The sequence below is a fragment of the Macaca mulatta genome, chromosome 5, assembly GCF_049350105.2.
Source record: "Macaca mulatta isolate MMU2019108-1 chromosome 5, T2T-MMU8v2.0, whole genome shotgun sequence".
NCBI classification, from domain to species: Eukaryota; Metazoa; Chordata; class Mammalia; order Primates; family Cercopithecidae; genus Macaca; species Macaca mulatta.
The window spans coordinates 104,479,694-104,496,662 of NC_133410.1; the positions used below are offsets into that span (position 1 = coordinate 104,479,694).

At 38.2% G+C, this 16,969-nt stretch overlaps 1 protein-coding gene across 14 annotated transcripts in view; it reads left to right on the plus strand.

Annotated features, from left to right (window-relative positions):
* BMPR1B (bone morphogenetic protein receptor type 1B) overlaps positions 1 to 12,647 on the plus strand; it is a 395,286-nt gene extending 382,639 nt beyond the window's left edge. For 13 of the 14 annotated variants that reach the window (XM_078001799.1, XM_078001793.1, XM_078001801.1 and 10 more), the window contains 3 exons: positions 5,927 to 6,102; positions 8,677 to 8,807; positions 10,581 to 12,242. In XM_078001799.1, coding sequence (XP_077857925.1) covers positions 5,927 to 6,102; positions 8,677 to 8,807; positions 10,581 to 10,706 — 433 coding nt within the window. In that variant the 3' untranslated portion in view covers positions 10,707 to 12,242. 14 annotated transcript variants of the gene reach the window in all.
* The last annotated feature ends 4,322 nt before the right edge of the window (positions 12,648 to 16,969 follow it).

A 16,969-nucleotide genomic window follows, 5' to 3' on the forward strand; every position in this document is an offset into this window, starting at 1 on the left:
AGGCTTAACTAACATGAAAAACATTTAATATATTATGAGACTAAAGAGATACTGTATTTTCAGAACAACTCCCCCCTTACTCCTTGCCACCAAAACAAAAATCTTTTGACTGCCCTCATTTAATGCAACATAGTCAAGAGCTTCAGGCATGCACTGTTGCCTGAGTCCACTGGGGTGCTCATGTTTCATTCTCCAACCTGCTCACGATCCCAGCTGAAGGCTCCACTTTCAGCCTTTCTGCATGCACAGGCAGCCCCATGGCTTCCCTCCCACAGTTACACTAGCACCTGCAGTACGCACATGCCATACCAGGCAGCAGTGGTGTGCTGAGGGGCACGCCAGGGGCGGTACACCAGGCACAGGCAGGAAGGGAGTGCACTGTCAATAATAAAACTGACTAAAATCCTAGTTTTATTGTCACTGTGTGCCACAATTCTAAACAACGTCAGTGGTTGAAATGTGTCTTCTGGCAGGGTGAGTGGCTCCCATCACCCCCCTGCTTGGTATGTCCTTCCCTGGCACCTTTGGAGGAGAAGAGGAAAATCTTAGTTTTGTGTGTCTTTTAATTTTTTTTTCTCTCTCTCTCTCAAAGTCTTTCCCTTTGCTCCCCTTCCCTACCCTCAAAACCGTAGCCTTCCGAACTCTCTTTGTTTATGTCTTCCCTGGGGTAGAAGAGCCACTTGGAGTGTCCACAGATTTATGAAGCCCTTTGTTATCAATGTAGACCTCATACTCCACCACGCTGGCATTTTCTATATCATACCACTGTCATTCAAGTGACTTTGGTCAGAAATAGGAACTTGGTTTTCTGGCCTCTTTATATAATCCTAGGTGAGAGCAACCCTGCATTTTGAGATCCACATGAATGCAGACATTAACCTAATTCCTACCTGGTACAGTAGGGAACTCAACATTATTCACTGCTTGTCTGGGAATTCAAAGGAGTTGTTTTCCCGTTTGCATTATCAGTCGATAGCTCCCATATGCGTTGTGCCTTTTCCACATTATATAGTTGCTGTCTTCTGGTTTCCAAAATACGAACAGCTCAGGTTTGAAGATGTTTTTACTGGAGATTGTGATGGAAGGTAGTACAGAAAATTTAGTCCACCTGGACTTTTTTTTTTTAAAACCCCTACAGCGCTTAATATCTTATGACCCTAGGCTAGAAGAACAGAACCCTTCTTCTCCCTCACTGACTTCCCCTTTACCCCCAGGCTCTCATTACCATTAACTTCTTACTGAGAAAATTGCAGACATTTTTGTTTTATCTTCTTCCATCCCCACTGTCCCTAAATGTTTATTGATTTTTTTTGAGATGAGGTTTCAGTCTTGCCCAGGCTAAGGTGCAGTAGTGTAATCTTGGCTCACTGCAACCTCTGCCTCCCAGGGTCAAGTGATCCTCCTGCTTCAGCCTCGCAAGTAGCTGGGACTACAGGCATGTGCCACCACACCCAGCAAATTTTTCTATTTTTAGTAGAGACGGGGTTTCACCGTGTTGCCCAGGCTGGTCTTGAACTCCTGGACTCAAGCAATCCACCTGCTTTGGCCTTCCAGAATGCTGGGATTACAGGCATGAGCCCCCACACCAGGCCTTTTCTTTCTTTCTTTTTTTTTTTTTTAAATACTCATTAAAGCATGATTTGAAAACAAAGCAAGCTTTTCTCCTGGAGAAGAATTTATCTGACATCTCTTAATTTACTTTATTTTACTCAAATTGTGTATTCATTTCCTTCTAATTCTACTTAAGTCTGAATCTCTTTAGTACTCACATTAACAGGAACAAAAACCATGTTGGATCTAGTGGGAGTATTAATTATTGAAGTATAAAAGGGCAAAATTGTCTACTCTTATAATTCTCTGAACCCTACTTTTTAATAATGACCCCTTTGTGCAAATATTTCCAGTTCTTCTCCATGGGAAAGAAGAAGAGAGAGAGCATTTCTTCTGTAGTGAATGCAACACTCTTGTTTTTAATGGGATATTTTCAGTTCTCCTTCGTAGCAGCTCATTTTCTCTGTAATTTTGTCCGGTTTATTTATATCACTTTTGTTCTTCCCGTCCTTATGCCTATAACCTATCCTGTATTCCTTGAAATGTACATTTTTCTAGTTCTGGATCCTGCTGGGTTCTTTTAACTTATAGTATACTTAGAAATATATTACATATACTTATATTTGTGATATATTATAAACATACACAAAAGTATAAAAGTGAGACATCCATGTAATAATTTAATATGAACAGATGTTAACGATTTACCATGTTTTTCTCTTTAAAAGAAATAAAATGTTGAAGATAGCCCCATTGTAGTCCTGTTCCTTTTTCATTTCCTTCTATCCTTCCCAGAAGTAACCAATATCCTATTTGTGTCTCCTCTGTATGGTTTTATAATCTGACTTCATATGTATGTAGCTACTGCAGTACATAGGATTATTGTGTGGGGTTGGAGTTATTGTCTCTGAGTCTACAACCCTTGTGCAGTATCTATCTTTTTTGTCAACCTTGTTTCTCCCCTCCATAGCCGTCCATAGACAAGGAGACTAGAGGAAGCTAGTGCAGAAGGCACCCTGCCCTTTTCTGCCTCCTTCTTTCTCCTAGAACCTTCTGTCTGTTGTACTGTGTCTGTTTTCATGTGTACCACACCATCTGACTCTACTTCCACTCTCTTTTTCTTCCTTTATTCTTGGTACCCCAGTGTTAAATCACATTTATTTCTATTTTTGGCTTTAGGATTAACACGAGCTCAATTTTTCTCTGCCATTATTTGGGAACAGGTAAAATGATGTTACTGAAAATCCAAGAAAGAAATGTAATCTAATGACTTTCAATTGTAGAAACATGCCTGAGGGAAGAAGGGGCAGAGCCAAATGTCTTGGAGGATCTGACACTTTACAGTATCAGATATGAATTACCTGTAATTCTCATGTTTGTTGTTTAAGTGTGGTGCTAAAGGCACTTGCCAATAGGTTAATAGTGATCTTTCACAGAATTAGTTTGCTCAACGAAATTCTATTTATCCTTCTAGAAATTGGTAAGATCTCATTTTATGGCCCATACAGACCAGAGATTTTTATATTTCCCTTTAAATTATACATAGCAAAGTTTAGTGTAACAAAACTTTTCCTTCTTTCATTTAAAGTACAATTTTCTGTCATGTGCAAGACACACTACAGATGGAGAAGGATTGGGGCTATGCTCTTTGGGTATATACCAAATGGCTGTGACTGTGACAAGTATTTGGGGCTCAAAGGAGTTGATAGTCTAAAGTTGGAAACCAGATCACTTACTCAAATATTACTAGGGAGAATATTTATTCAGCTACTACAAGGGCAAACATCTAGGGTGGGAGAGGAAGGTGAGGAGAGAGAGGGCTTATTGCTGAACATGCATCTAGACATATGTACATGCATGTATTTAAGGAACTACGTAAGGGACTGATTTTTGGCATTTGGTCGACATTCAAAATCCTTGAGTGTATGTTTTTGCAGTGTTTTAGAAAAAGAATTTAGAGATGTACTATGTACAGTCCAGCTGTCACAAATTTTAATTCTATTATTAGGTCACAGTTACCTGTCATTTTTCCAATAGATATCTCTACATCACAGATTTCATTATCTTTCCCTGACCTCCCAAATCCAAATAAACATTAAGGAGCTAAGAGTAAGAACGGAATGAAGTTGCCTAAAATCTTTATCAACTGTGGTCAGATTACACCTTTGGCCTTTCTAAATGCACTTCTGTGTGGATTGTCTTCAGATTCTTCTTGATTCCCTTTCCTAGTCTGTTTTCTGGAATATAATTTAGGTCTTTAACCATCTTCTTTTCACCTGCAAACTCCCATGTTTGTTTTCTCTGCATGGGACCCAGGACTTCTTACCTGGGGCCACCGCTGTCTTCCTCATGATTAAAAATTAAAATTAGAACATGCTGGCAACACATTAGTGAAATCCCTACTCTCCTCCCATGAGAGGTGTCAGCAGGTGGAGTAGGAGGAGAGAGTGCTTTATAAATGGAAGTGGAGCTTTTGTAGCATCTATTCAATCTGACATGTTTCCAGTTTACCATTAAGTCTCTTCTCAGCATACTTGCCTCCTCTGTCGTTTATCATTTACACATACAAATGACGATTTTCTATTGTACCAGTACGTAAGTGCTGAGAATTAAAATTTTAACTTCTTTTTCCAGTTTTAGAAAAGAGCCCAGAACACTGGGACCTATGTTTGCATATGGTAAGGAATGCCAGCTGTTTTGTTTTTTTAATTACACTTTAACTTTTTTTTTAACATCTTAACTTTTATTTAGGAAAACAGGCTGGTTATCGTTGCACCTAGAAAACCATGAGGGGCCTAATGAGTACGCGATGACATATCTGTTGAAATAATTTTAGATTAATAATTTTAGCTGGAAGTGAGTTTAAAAGGTTCTAAAATGAAGCTTTATATTTTATATTTTAGTAAATAAAAATTTTGAGGTATGATTTTGAGATACATTTAGTAAATGTAAAAATTTTGAGAGTGACACTTAAAATGTTCTCAAATGACAAAAAATGACACCACATATTTCATGTTGTAGAAGTGGTCAAGGTAATGAGATCAAACCTAGAGGTTTTTGACTTTTTATTTTTTCCTAAAACCACTAGTGTTTTGGTATTGACTATCTATGACAGCAAGATAAGTGTGATATTCGATAAACGAATCTATTTTCCAGGCTGAGGAGAAATAACATGTAAATGCTTGAGAGTCAATAGAGTGTAATGAAAAACAAAAGCAAAAAAAAAAAAAAATTCTTGGGAGTCAGGAGATAGAAAGTTTTATCCAAGATTTTCCACAGAGTTCAGTTTAATAATGAGTTTCTGTACCTTTTCTGTTTTATAGTATACCTTATTTGGTTATAGTCTGTTCATCTGTTATACCTAGGATTTGTTACTTTTCTACTTAGTTCCTTTCTGATGAGGTATAGTACTTAAGTGTCTAATATGTGCCTAGTACTTTGTTGGCAGGGCTTGTACATAATCATCAGCCTAGTCATTCAGCACCCTTAGAACAGGGGCTGGAACTGTGGCTCCAGCTCGCCGCACTGAGGCCATGGTTCCCAAGTGCCAGTGTGCAGGTTGTTGTCCCTCCATCATTCATCTTTTCCCAGTCTGTGGGAAGGAATAGTAAATGGGCCATGTTGTAAAATTTTTAGAGAGTTAAAGATGTCATATTCCATTATTGTTTTGTTCCTTTTTAAAAAAGTTAAATGCTATTTGGTTCATAAAACAATAGTGATAGTAGAAAGCCTTTTTACATGTCCCACCTTGCCAAAGTAAAACAATTGCATGTGTTTGTTGGTTCTCTCCTTCCCCATTTTTAAACTTGTTTGTAGATCTAAGAGCTTTACAACAGCTGGCTTAGGAAATACTGTTTCTCACGAAATTGCCATGTGTGCATGCCCATTTTAAGAGTAAAGTTTAAATAGGAGGGCAAGGAAGAGGGGTTTTTTAGACATTTAATATATATTTAGCAGTTGTTTAGGGTATAAATTTGATCTATTGATAATGCACTTTTAAATGCTGCAGCTTCATTCTGACTGAGTTTCGTCTTCTTTTTTTTTTTTTTCTAACTTTTTTTAAGAGATGGCATCTCACTATGTTGCCCAGTCAGGCCTTGAGCCTCTAGACTCAAGCTATCCTCCCACCTCAGCCTCCAGAATAGCTGGGACTAAGGCATGCACCACAGTACCAGCTTGCCTTTCATTGGGTTTTAACCTGTAAATATTTAATATAGCTTTTGGCAAGAAATATTCCTTAAGAAATTGTTTTTATTCCCTGGCAAGTTTTTTTTTTCCGCCTTTCAATAATTAAAGCCATTGTTTAAGGATCACCTTGATTTGTTTTTGTTGGTCCTCTTCAGTGCTATAATGCTTTGCTTTACTTTTTCCTTAGTGATACAAATGAAGTTGACATACCACCTAACACTCGAGTTGGCACCAAACGCTATATGCCTCCAGAAGTGTTGGACGAGAGCTTGAACAGAAATCACTTCCAGTCTTACATCATGGCTGACATGTATAGTTTTGGCCTCATCCTTTGGGAGGTTGCTAGGAGATGTGTATCAGGAGGTAAGAAGCAGTGCTGTCTTTGAAAAGCTACTGTCGGAGCTACTACAAATTCTTTCTTTCTGATCGGAAATCCAAGTTATCATACTGTCTGTAAGATCCGGTTTTATTTTCTCCTTTATTTCTGTTGATGCAGTCATAATGCTTCCAGGAAATTATATTCGACATCCTAGAATAATCTTTGACTGCTTCCTTCCTTCACCTGCCACTAGACACGCTGTCAGCTTCCCCTGCCTTCTCAAGCATCACTGTTTTCTGCTCTGTGTATTGTCTCATTTCTCTCTTGGGTTCTTCCTCCAGCAGTGGCTCCATCAAATCAAACCCCCTTTTCTGTCCCTGCCAGTTTATTCTCACCTAGCTGCTGGGCCCCATCCCCAACTCCATTCCCTGGGATTTCCTCTGCAGAGATGACAGTAGGACATAAATGTGGGGAGGGACACCCATTTCTTACCTTCTGTATTTATTTTTTATAAAACTTCCTCATAAAGCAATTTGGAAACAAATTTTTATCAAAAGAAAATTAAAGTATCAGAGTATTGTTATTTTTTATGGTATTGTTTTTTCTACAAACATGAGGATTCCCTAGTAAAACCACTTATAATAAACAAGAAGACATATTTAAATATTCAGAAGTATTATTGCTTGTACTATTTTGATTGCTGCACAATCTGTCTTCGAGCAAATTCTGACACCTTTTAGGCAAGGAGCTTAATCTTTGGCTTTTCTGTATCAAGTACTCTATGTTATTCCATGGTTGTGCTCATTAAAAAGCCTTGATGCTGCTGATGTTCCTCATGATGGCCAATTTAAATCTATCTTCATGAAAACATGAGCTTGCTGAAGATTCTGAAAGTGCAGCATGCACTTAACTAGTACTGAGATTTGTTCTTGTTCCTGCTATTTACCTGTGATGCCTTGGACAGGTTATAACCTTTTCTTTGTTTCAGAGTTCTCCTCTTAAGGATGAAGTGAATTATTGTATCCGCTTCTTTGGTTGTATGGTTTCAATGAATGTAAAGATAATGAGAACTGCCTGGCACATAATTAGCACTCAATACATGTTAGCTATTATTACTATTAAAAATTTTCATTTTGGTTGGTAGAACCATACCATCTTTAGGTTCATATTTAAATACAAAGAAGAAACAGTTAATCAACCTGCATTCATACTTTGATAGAAAGATCATCTTCAGTGGCACAATGCCTTCTAATAATCACTCTGGGAATTCTGAACCTGTTGTAAGAAATTTGAAATAGGACACATTCTCTCTGAAGTGAGAGAACTGTTTTGTCCAAAAGGAAAGTTAATGCAGGAAATTTTCTCTAACCAGATATTGAATAAATTTCTCATTCTAAATGTAAAGAAGAAGTAAGCAAGAAATTAACAGATGGTCTATGCCTTGATTTCATGCATTATAAGGAGTAGATAAACCTCACGTTTGCAATCCCAGCATTTTGGGAGGCTGAGTGGGGAGGATTGCTGGAAGCCAGGAGTTAAGGACTAGCCTGGGCAATAGGTTGGGACCCAGTCTGTATTAAAAAAGAAAAAAAAATCAAGTAGACGAGCCTTTTAAAAAATAACATGCTTATACTTAATTAAGGTAGCTTTGTGGAAGTTAAAGGTGTAGAGAACAAGATTATTTTCTAATTATGTTTTCTTGAACATCTAAAGAGACAGGGCTATAAGAAGCCTATATTTGAAAGCCTGTGGGCCAAATACAGGAGAAACTATTCTCAGCTTAAAAACAAGGTAGCTTTATATAAACAGACTGTTCAGAGCAGCAGCCTCTAATGTAATTATTATGAGGAGTTAATCTGAGAAGGTGAAAAAGAAGACACTAGAAGCCTGCATTTTTAAAGGAGAAGAGGAAAAAGGTAGAAATGAAATACTAGGAATGATAAAATGAAACAGTTTAGTGTACATTTTTATGAAGATGCTATAGATTTGTATTTCTTAACTCTTAACAATACATACTTTTTCTAATAGTAATGTATTCGTTATTGAAAAGTTGGATAAATATAGAAAAAAAATCAGATAATCCTTGGACCTAAAAAATTCATAGTTAATATTTTTGGGTGTGTATAATTTTCTAAATTTTAATGGGCAAAACCACATTCCACCAATTAAGCAGAAAAAAATGTAAATCTGACACTTCGTTCAAGTAGGATACACTTCCAAATTATGTTCATAGTTTCATACTATAGTAATAGAAATAGTCACATATTATGTAATATGAGTTCAGGATATGTCTTGCAAATTTGCATTGAGATTTAACATAGATTTGTCTTTTAATTTGTTCTTTATAAAATTGGAAATAAATTTAAGATGCTTGTTTTACTTAGCGTTTGGAAATTAGGAAAGAAAGTCTTGAAGACCTATGATAATACTTTTCATTGGGCTTTGTATTCATTTTTTCTAAATTAGATTAAGCACCATTTGGGTAAATATTTTTCAAGGTTTATTTTGCTATTTTTCTGCCTGAACTTGTCTGTAATACTGATAGCACTTTTCCTTTGAGAGCTGTGTTAGACTTTTATTTCTACTTCACAGAAAATAATAACAATAACACATTTTAGGTATAGTGGAAGAATACCAGCTTCCTTATCATGACCTAGTGCCCAGTGACCCCTCCTACGAGGACATGAGAGAGATTGTGTGCATCAAGAAGTTACGCCCCTCATTCCCAAACCGATGGAGCAGTGATGAGGTAAGGCTCAATTGAGGTAACCATGTGGCTGCAACTGACTTCTAAATAGACTTCTGTTTTAGCCAAAATTCCACGTATTCATTGTAGGAATTCTTCTTTGTTTTAATGGTGATGGTGATGGCACCTTTTTGCAGTGATTTATATGAAGATAAGTGTAGTTTATTAAATTACTTGTTCTACTTTTCCAATTTTATTTTGCCAGTTCCAGAATATATTGAGTGGGCTGGTCAGTGTTTAACCTGCATAACAAATAACACTATTTTCCTTATTTATAATGTCTTGACATTTGCATAAAACCTATTATTTCTCTGTGTGTGTTTTTAAAGCATCATGATTTTTCTCTGTAACAAACCCATGTACAGCGTTCTCCCATTTTGATTAGAGAAAAAAGTAAGCATGTTAAAGTGATACAAGTTGACCTAGTTAAGATACCTGACTGTGCTGGGTGTCTTTGTTAATAAGGATGATATGTGATTTGAACAAATCCACCTTCAGCTTGGCTCTAAGGATGTAGTGGTGAAACCTACATAGGTCTGGAAAGGAGCTGCTAGGAAGGAGGAAATGAGTCTAGCCTTTCCTGACTCCTCCTCCTGTTCCACATTCCTCTCCTTCCACCCTCCCAGCCTTCAAACTCACTGTGTTCTAGAGTTCTCTGGCGGACTGGAATATTCAAGATGAGTTTGAAGCACCGCTGGGAAAAAAAAAAAACCCGGCTCTTATCAAACATCTACCAAAGCACTGCAAAGGAGGGACAGAGCACTATTTCTTAAGTGTAAAAGCCATTTAAAAGTAATCTCTGGGCCGGGCATGGTGACTCACATCTGTAATCCCAGCACTTTGGCAGGCCGAGGCGGGTGGATCACTTGAGTCCAGAAGTTCAAGACCAGCCTGGCCAATATAGTGAAAACCCATCTCTATTAAAAAATGCAAACAATAGCTTAGTGTTGTGGTTCACGCCTGTATTCCCACCTACTCAGGAGATTGATGCACAAGAATTGCTTGAACCCAGAAGGCAGAGGTTGCAGTGAGCCAGAATCATGCCACTGCACTCGACAGACCAAGACCCTGTCTCAAAACAAACAAACAACAACAACAACAAAAACACCTTTGGCTCGTTGGTTTTGTGTCTGGTTACTAAAATGCTATATAATAATATATGTTTTCCAGCAAGCTGTGCAGAAAGCTTTATGAGATGCTGGAGCTCTGTTATTGTCGGCTTTTGGTGTTACTTGAAATCTCTTCACTGAGGATTTCTTATGAAGTGAAATTGTACTTTTCAATAGGAAGACCAATAATTGATGTACCACAGGAGAAAGTTTTAGTGATGCTGTGCACAGGTCATTAATCTTGTTAAATGGTGCAGTGTGATGCTATTACTGCAGCAGACAGCTATGATTTAGGAATAACTGTGTTTGCATAGTATGGAATTAGATAAAAGATTTAAACTTATCAAGTGTTGTAAACAATCTGGGAGTACTGAGTGGAATACAAACTCCCTGGGTATGTTTATGTTTGCTTAACACTAACTTCAAAGACACCCTTCTACAGTCAGCAGAACCACCTGCTTGCTTCTGTCACAAAGAAGACATGAACATCTGTTTTAGTCATATATAATTTTGCATGAAAAAAACCTACAGAATTTTATTCCTACATGGTTTTAAGGGTACCTTTTAAAAATATATTCAAACTTAATGAACCTAAAGCTAAAAAGCTACATTGTATCAGGTGCCAGCATTGCAGATGATACATTTTTCTAACATTTCTCTTCCTCAGTGTCTAAGGCAGATGGGGAAACTCATGACAGAATGCTGGGCTCACAATCCTGCATCAAGGCTGACAGCCCTGCGTGTTAAGAAAACACTTGCCAAAATGTCAGAGTCCCAGGACATTAAACTCTGATATGACAGGAAAAGTAAGCATCTCTGCAGAAAGCCAACAGGTACTCTTCTGTTTGTGGGCAGAGCAAAAGACGTCAAATAAGCATCCACAGTACAAGCCTTGAACATCGTCCTGCTTCCCAGTGGGTTCAGACCTTACCTCTCAGGGAGCGACCTGGACAAAGACAGAGAAGCTCCCAGAAGCAGAGATTGATCTGTGTCTGTTTGTAGGAGGGAGAAACCGCTTGGGTAACTTGTTCAAGATATGATGCATGTTGCTTTCTGAGAAAGCCCTGTATTTTGGGATTGCCTTTTTTTTTTTTTTAAGATGCTTTCATTTTGCCAAAATAAAACAGATAATGTGGATGGTTTAAGGGTTATAGAATTATAGTTTAAATAATAACAACAAAAGTTCTTCCCAGGAGCTCTGCTGGAAGGTAAATTAAAATACATGTCTTTCCATTGGTAAAATATTGTTGCACTCTGTGAACCAAAAGACAGTCTAAGTTGGAGGACATAGAACAGAATTCATCTTAAACATACTCCCCACCCCACCTTAGCCTCCTCAGACCACTTTGGCCATCCCTGTATTTGGGGCCGCTACGGTAATGTGAATGCACTGGGTACAGACACCGCCTGTCTAGGACCACATTTGGAATTCCTGCAGGTGGCCTTTTGCAGCTTCAGGCAATATGGAACAAATGAAGGTTTATGTGACTCTAATAGAAGTAATTGTTGATAGGTGTTCTTCAGAACCACTTCTGTTTCTGATTGTGTTAGGCATCTCTGTCATGGTAAAGTCCTTCTCGTTAAACACAAAGAAAGCTTTTGTTTTGTTTTGTTTTTTAATGTGCAGAGGATTGACCTGTACATGCTTTTGATTTCTCAGTCAAAGGATCAATATTAAATAAAATTGTCATGAGCTGTGTTGAAGACGGGGTGCTTTAAAATAGAGGTAATTTGCTCTTGTGTTGTAAGAGGAATATGTCAACAAAGATAGGGAACGAGGGAGAGTGATGGTGCAGATGGCTTGTATCTTATATATGCAAAGGAGCCAATCTCAGAAGCACAAAGAAAAAAGTGTGCAAACCTTATTTTGTAGAGATAAAGATGATGTCTTTTTGTTGTCTGTTCATTTTGTATGTGTCTGAGATAAGGAATAGAGAGGAAACATCCATCAGGCTAATTTAACTACATTTTCTTTTAAAAATAGGGAAACATAACCTCTAGATGGGACAGCAGAGGAGAGTTAGTGGAGGCCACACAATATTATGGGCTGCTGTGTTTTACTGTTCTAAAATCAATATGGATGGAATATGTATATGTTAAGTGATCATTTCACATCTTAGGAATCCTACTCATTTTATTCTAGTGATGTTCAATTCACTATTTAATTTATTATATTTTCTCTTCTGTGGCACTTATACAAAATATCTCTTCACCTACTTAGTTCTACAGGGTTTTAACTTTGGAACAACATGAATAAAATCATTGAGAAGGCAAATATTCTGTAGCAACATGAATATAATAAAGCTTAAAGTTGTACACTTTAATCACATACATTTCCTTTCTGTGGTTTTCTTTTGCTTCTTAGAAATTCTGTAGTGGTTAGTGGTAGTAAAGAATTTGAAAGTACTTTCCCCTTGTCTTTTTTTTTTTTTTTTAAGACATTCCTCCCAGAATACTCCAGGGGGCAGTGTTTTATAACACATTTTCCCCACTGGGTGATTGAAGGATGGAGGATTTTTGCAAATTTGACAGCTACGTGAAACACGAAAAAACATTTTCCTCACTTCTGAAGTCGGTTTGCAGCTGGTAACTTGTTCATCCAGAAAACATTCTAAAGCAATGATAGTTTGTGAGCTGTGCTTACAGTTTCGGAGAATCATGAGGATTCTTTCTATATTTTGCATTTACTTCCCAGTGCTTCATAGCCGCATTTTGTTTGTAACTAAGACAGAAGAATTTCATAATCCTTGAATTTGAAAAAAAAAAAAAATTGCGTTTTCACAGAGTGAAAACAGTTGGTTCCAAGTAGAACTGTAATCAGAATGCTGCTTTTATTGATATTAAAAATAACCTCAATAATAATGTAAAGGTTCCTTTCTCTTGTGTCAGTTATATTCTTAGGGATAGCCTAGAAGGAATATATGGTTAGAACTAAGTGTGACTAATAATCTGAGCCTTGGAGAGAAACTTCAGTGCCTCTAAACAGATCATCTACAAAACAACAGGTAAACATTTATGCCAGTTAAGTGGGACATGTTTTTGTTTCTTGGATTTTTCCTAAATTTAAGTGAGGTTGGGCTTACCTTGTAGATAAAATTATGTTTTCTTTTTGGTAAATACTTGAACGTGGATAACTTCAAATCAGAATATTTTGTGAGGAGGTGATGATTTGAAATTAAGCTAGATTTCTAGGGAGGTGTTGGTGCCAATGAAGGATGGGAGGAAATTAAAATAGTCTTCAAACTTCTTCCTTACTATATTTGGTTGCTTTGGAAAAGATTGGTAGCTTATTTTCTAATCCTCAATCTCATTTATTCACTATTAATATTTTAAAAACATTGCTGAGATACTTAAAAAGACCCGCTTAGCAATTATGGTCGCTCAATGAAACAAGAATTTATTTATGCATAGATTTTTCTCTGTGTCTTACCAAAATCCACCTTACTTAGATAACACTAAATTGTTCTTAAAGACTATCTACTCATTTCCCAATAATCCTTTATGATTTCAAAATTTCTAGCGGCTCAGAAGTGAATTTTATTTTATTTTTCACTTGAATAAATGAGAACCCAGAAATTAATAATGTCATTTGTTGCTTACTGTCAGGATATTTCAAAGACTAAGAGTTTCTTCTAACCCCTCCCTCTCAAAGGAATCCTAAATTATTAGTTGTTAGATAAGTTTCAAATGCTAAGATATTCAGGTTTATAGTTTATGTATGTGTATATATATATAAATATATATGTATATATAAATATTATGTTCAGTTTGGAGTCTGGCACAACTCCATTATGTGGATTAGAGAGTAAGATATTATGGATGATAAAGTACTAAATGAAACATAATATTTATTTATAAAAGTATGTAGATTGTTAAATCACAAAAAGAGTGCTATGAACATTATGTATGCGGAAACAGGCGTTTGACCTCCTGGAAAGCACTGCTCAAAGGTCATTAGTGACCATTTTTGAATTCCCCAAACAGAAAGCTTCTTAGAAAACATGCTGAGATTTTATTTACAGGGAATTCTTTGACACATTTCAATTGGTGTGTAGTCAAGTATAGCAAGTACCTAATAATGACTGAATTTCGTGTTCCTAGAGTCATGCATATTCATTAGAAGTGTTATGTTGTTGGTCTGATCTGATTCTTTGTTTGTGGGTGGAACAGCACTGAGAGAAATATAGTTTTTTAAACTTGAACATGTTTAGTAGTTATATTGCCTTAGAAAACCCAGACACATAGCAGTGGAAATGAAAGAAATGACATCAGAAGTGACTTAATTTAGCAATTATGATTCCTCTTGTAAAACAAAACAGAAAAAAATGCCATATTTTTTAGAGAAAAGTTGGCAATATAGGGGTTTCGTTGTCCGTTTCACAAGAAGACTCATTTGTTCTTTTGGGGGAACCAGTGCCTTACAGATTTTGTATATACTGTAATTATTCAGGACTAGGGAACAAACAATTGTATTGTATTTGTTACAGATTGTATATGGCTTTGTTTTAACATTCCCCTAAATAAAATGGCTTCATTCTCCCGTTGGAAAAAAAACATGACTGTTATGTTATAGTCGTGCTTGCTTGCTTATTTATTTATTTATTTATTGTCTTTGAAAATATCACATTGTAACAGGTGGGAAGGCACAATGAAGGAGGCAGATGCAGGTAAGTTTTTCACATTTCACGACAGGAGGACAAGAGAAACGGTCTGATGGCTTCTACTTTCTTTGTGAAGGAAACAGTCATCTGCTGAGAGAGTGAGGGGAAAGGCAGGGAAGTCAGTGGTTTGAGAGAAGGGAAGAAGGTTTAAAATTGCACTGGAAAATTACAGCTTGCTGGGGAAAGAGCCAGATGGTTATGGGCAACTCTGAGGGCCAGGTTAGGCTTCATGAAGCTGACTGTGGCACAGCAGCCAAGCGTAGACTCGGGACTGCCAGGCAGCCTATTGGTGTGAATCCAGCTTCCCTCACTCCCTCAGTTGTGTGACTGGGCACGTTTTGATCTCTCAAAGACTCCGTTTCTTCCCCTTGAAGATGAGAATGATGTTAATATCCACTATCTGGAGTTGTTCTGAAGATGAAATGACATAATCCATGCACCAAGCATGTGGTGAGTGCTCAGCTATAGTATTCACAGAAATTCATAGTGCCACTTTTCTTGTGATTTATGATTTTATCTGTCAGCAACCCAAATACAGGTATAGAGACAGCAGTGGTAGGATTCATTCAGGGTACTGGTTTATCATGCAAATGCAGCAACAGGTCATGGAAAGTAAGAATTATTACTATCAAGGGGCTGGTGGGCCAGAGGGGGTAAGGAATTAATTAGAGGAGCTAACAGACCCCCACCCCCGCCACCGCAAAAAAACAAAACAAAACAAAACAAAACAAAAAAACCCAGGTCCCAGGACAGGGAATCCTGATGGGGTGGAGGTGGTATCTCCGCAGTTACCGAACTGAGGGAGGGGCTGTGGTCAGATTTTGAAGGGAGAACAGCTGAGGGTGTGATCGCAGGAGTGGGTGAATCCAGTTCGTGGGCAACGTTGGTGATGAAAGAGGAACCCAAAACCTGGCCTTTAGATTTGTTGTCTTCGTGGATTTTGAAGGTGGCAGTCTTGGGAGAGGAAGGTTGGGAGGCAAAATTCTCCAGTGCCACAGAATGGGGAGGGGCGCAGTCAGTGAGAGGCAGAGAGAGGGGCTGGCCAGCTGAGCCAGGAGGCCTGACTTGCCAAGCATTGGGTTTTAATGCAATGATCTGGAATCAGCGCTGTATGAGAAAGACCTCACCCCCTCCCAGCTGTGGAGTATTTGAAGTGTGGAAGGATGAGGCTATTGCTGCTGCCCCTGAATTGTCACCTCTGCAAAAGGGAAGGGAACATGTTAGGGCTGTTGTTGCAAGCATTGTGGACCCTGGAGGGCAGAGTGAGAAGTTTGGTTTTGGGGGGATCCATTGGAGATTGGATCAGGACCAGGGAAGCCCAAAATCATCTGGGGAGTGGAGAGTGCAGGAAGGTTTGTATCTGACAGAGGGAATGAAGAGTTTGGGTGAGATTGGCAGTGGTTAGCCAGCTGCACTTATGTCTAAAGAGTGCATCCTGGCACTGGGATTCAGACTGATCTGCTTAAATTCCACCATTTTCCACTTTTTCATTCTTTGGAAGTACATAATCTGAGCCCAATCTTCCCACCTGTAAATTCCCACCTCTTCAGGCTCTTGTGAGGAATCTATAAGATGAGTATCTGAAGTGTGTGAGGGTCCATGCCAGGTACATCATAGCTGCTCACAAATACTGCTCTTTCTCCTTTCCTTCTTTCCTCTTTTCTTTCCTTCCTTTCTCCCTTTTTCCTTTCCTTTCCTTTTCTTTCCTTCCCCTCTCTTTTCTTTCTCTCTTTTTACCCTTTCCCTTCCCCTTCCCCTTCCTTTCCCCTCCCTCAGCTCCTCTCCCTTCCACTCCCTCCCCTCTCTCCCCTTCTTTCTTTCTTCTTTTTCTTTCTTTCTTTTTCTTTCTTTCCTTCTTCTTCTTCTTCTTTTTTTTTTTTTTTTGACAAAGCCTCACTCTGTCTTGTCCAGGCTGGAGTGCAGTGGCATGATCATAGCTCACTGCAGTCTCAATCTCCTGGGCTCAAGTGATTTTCCCATCTCAGCCTCCCAAGTAGCTGGGACTACAGGCATGCACCACCATGGCTGACTAATTTTATGTTTAGTAGAGACGAGGCCTCGCTCTGTTTCCTAGGCTGGTCCCAAACTCCAGGACTCATGTGATCTCCCCATCTTAGCCTTCCAAAGTCCTGGGATTAGAGGCGTGAGCCACTGTGCCCAACCAGTGCTGCTTTTTCTTCCTGCCATTAGTTTAGCAGGATCTACAATTAGCAACAATTAAAACCAGCTGAGATTTGCTATTGGTACATCTCTCCCACCTTCTGTGCACCCCACTTCTGTGTGTCATGGGCTCAAGTTAAATTTTTCACAGAACTCACAGGCATACTGACAGTAAATCTCAGCTGAGGAAAAAAGGTTATTTTCTTGGCATTGGTCATTTTGTAAGTTGCAAGCT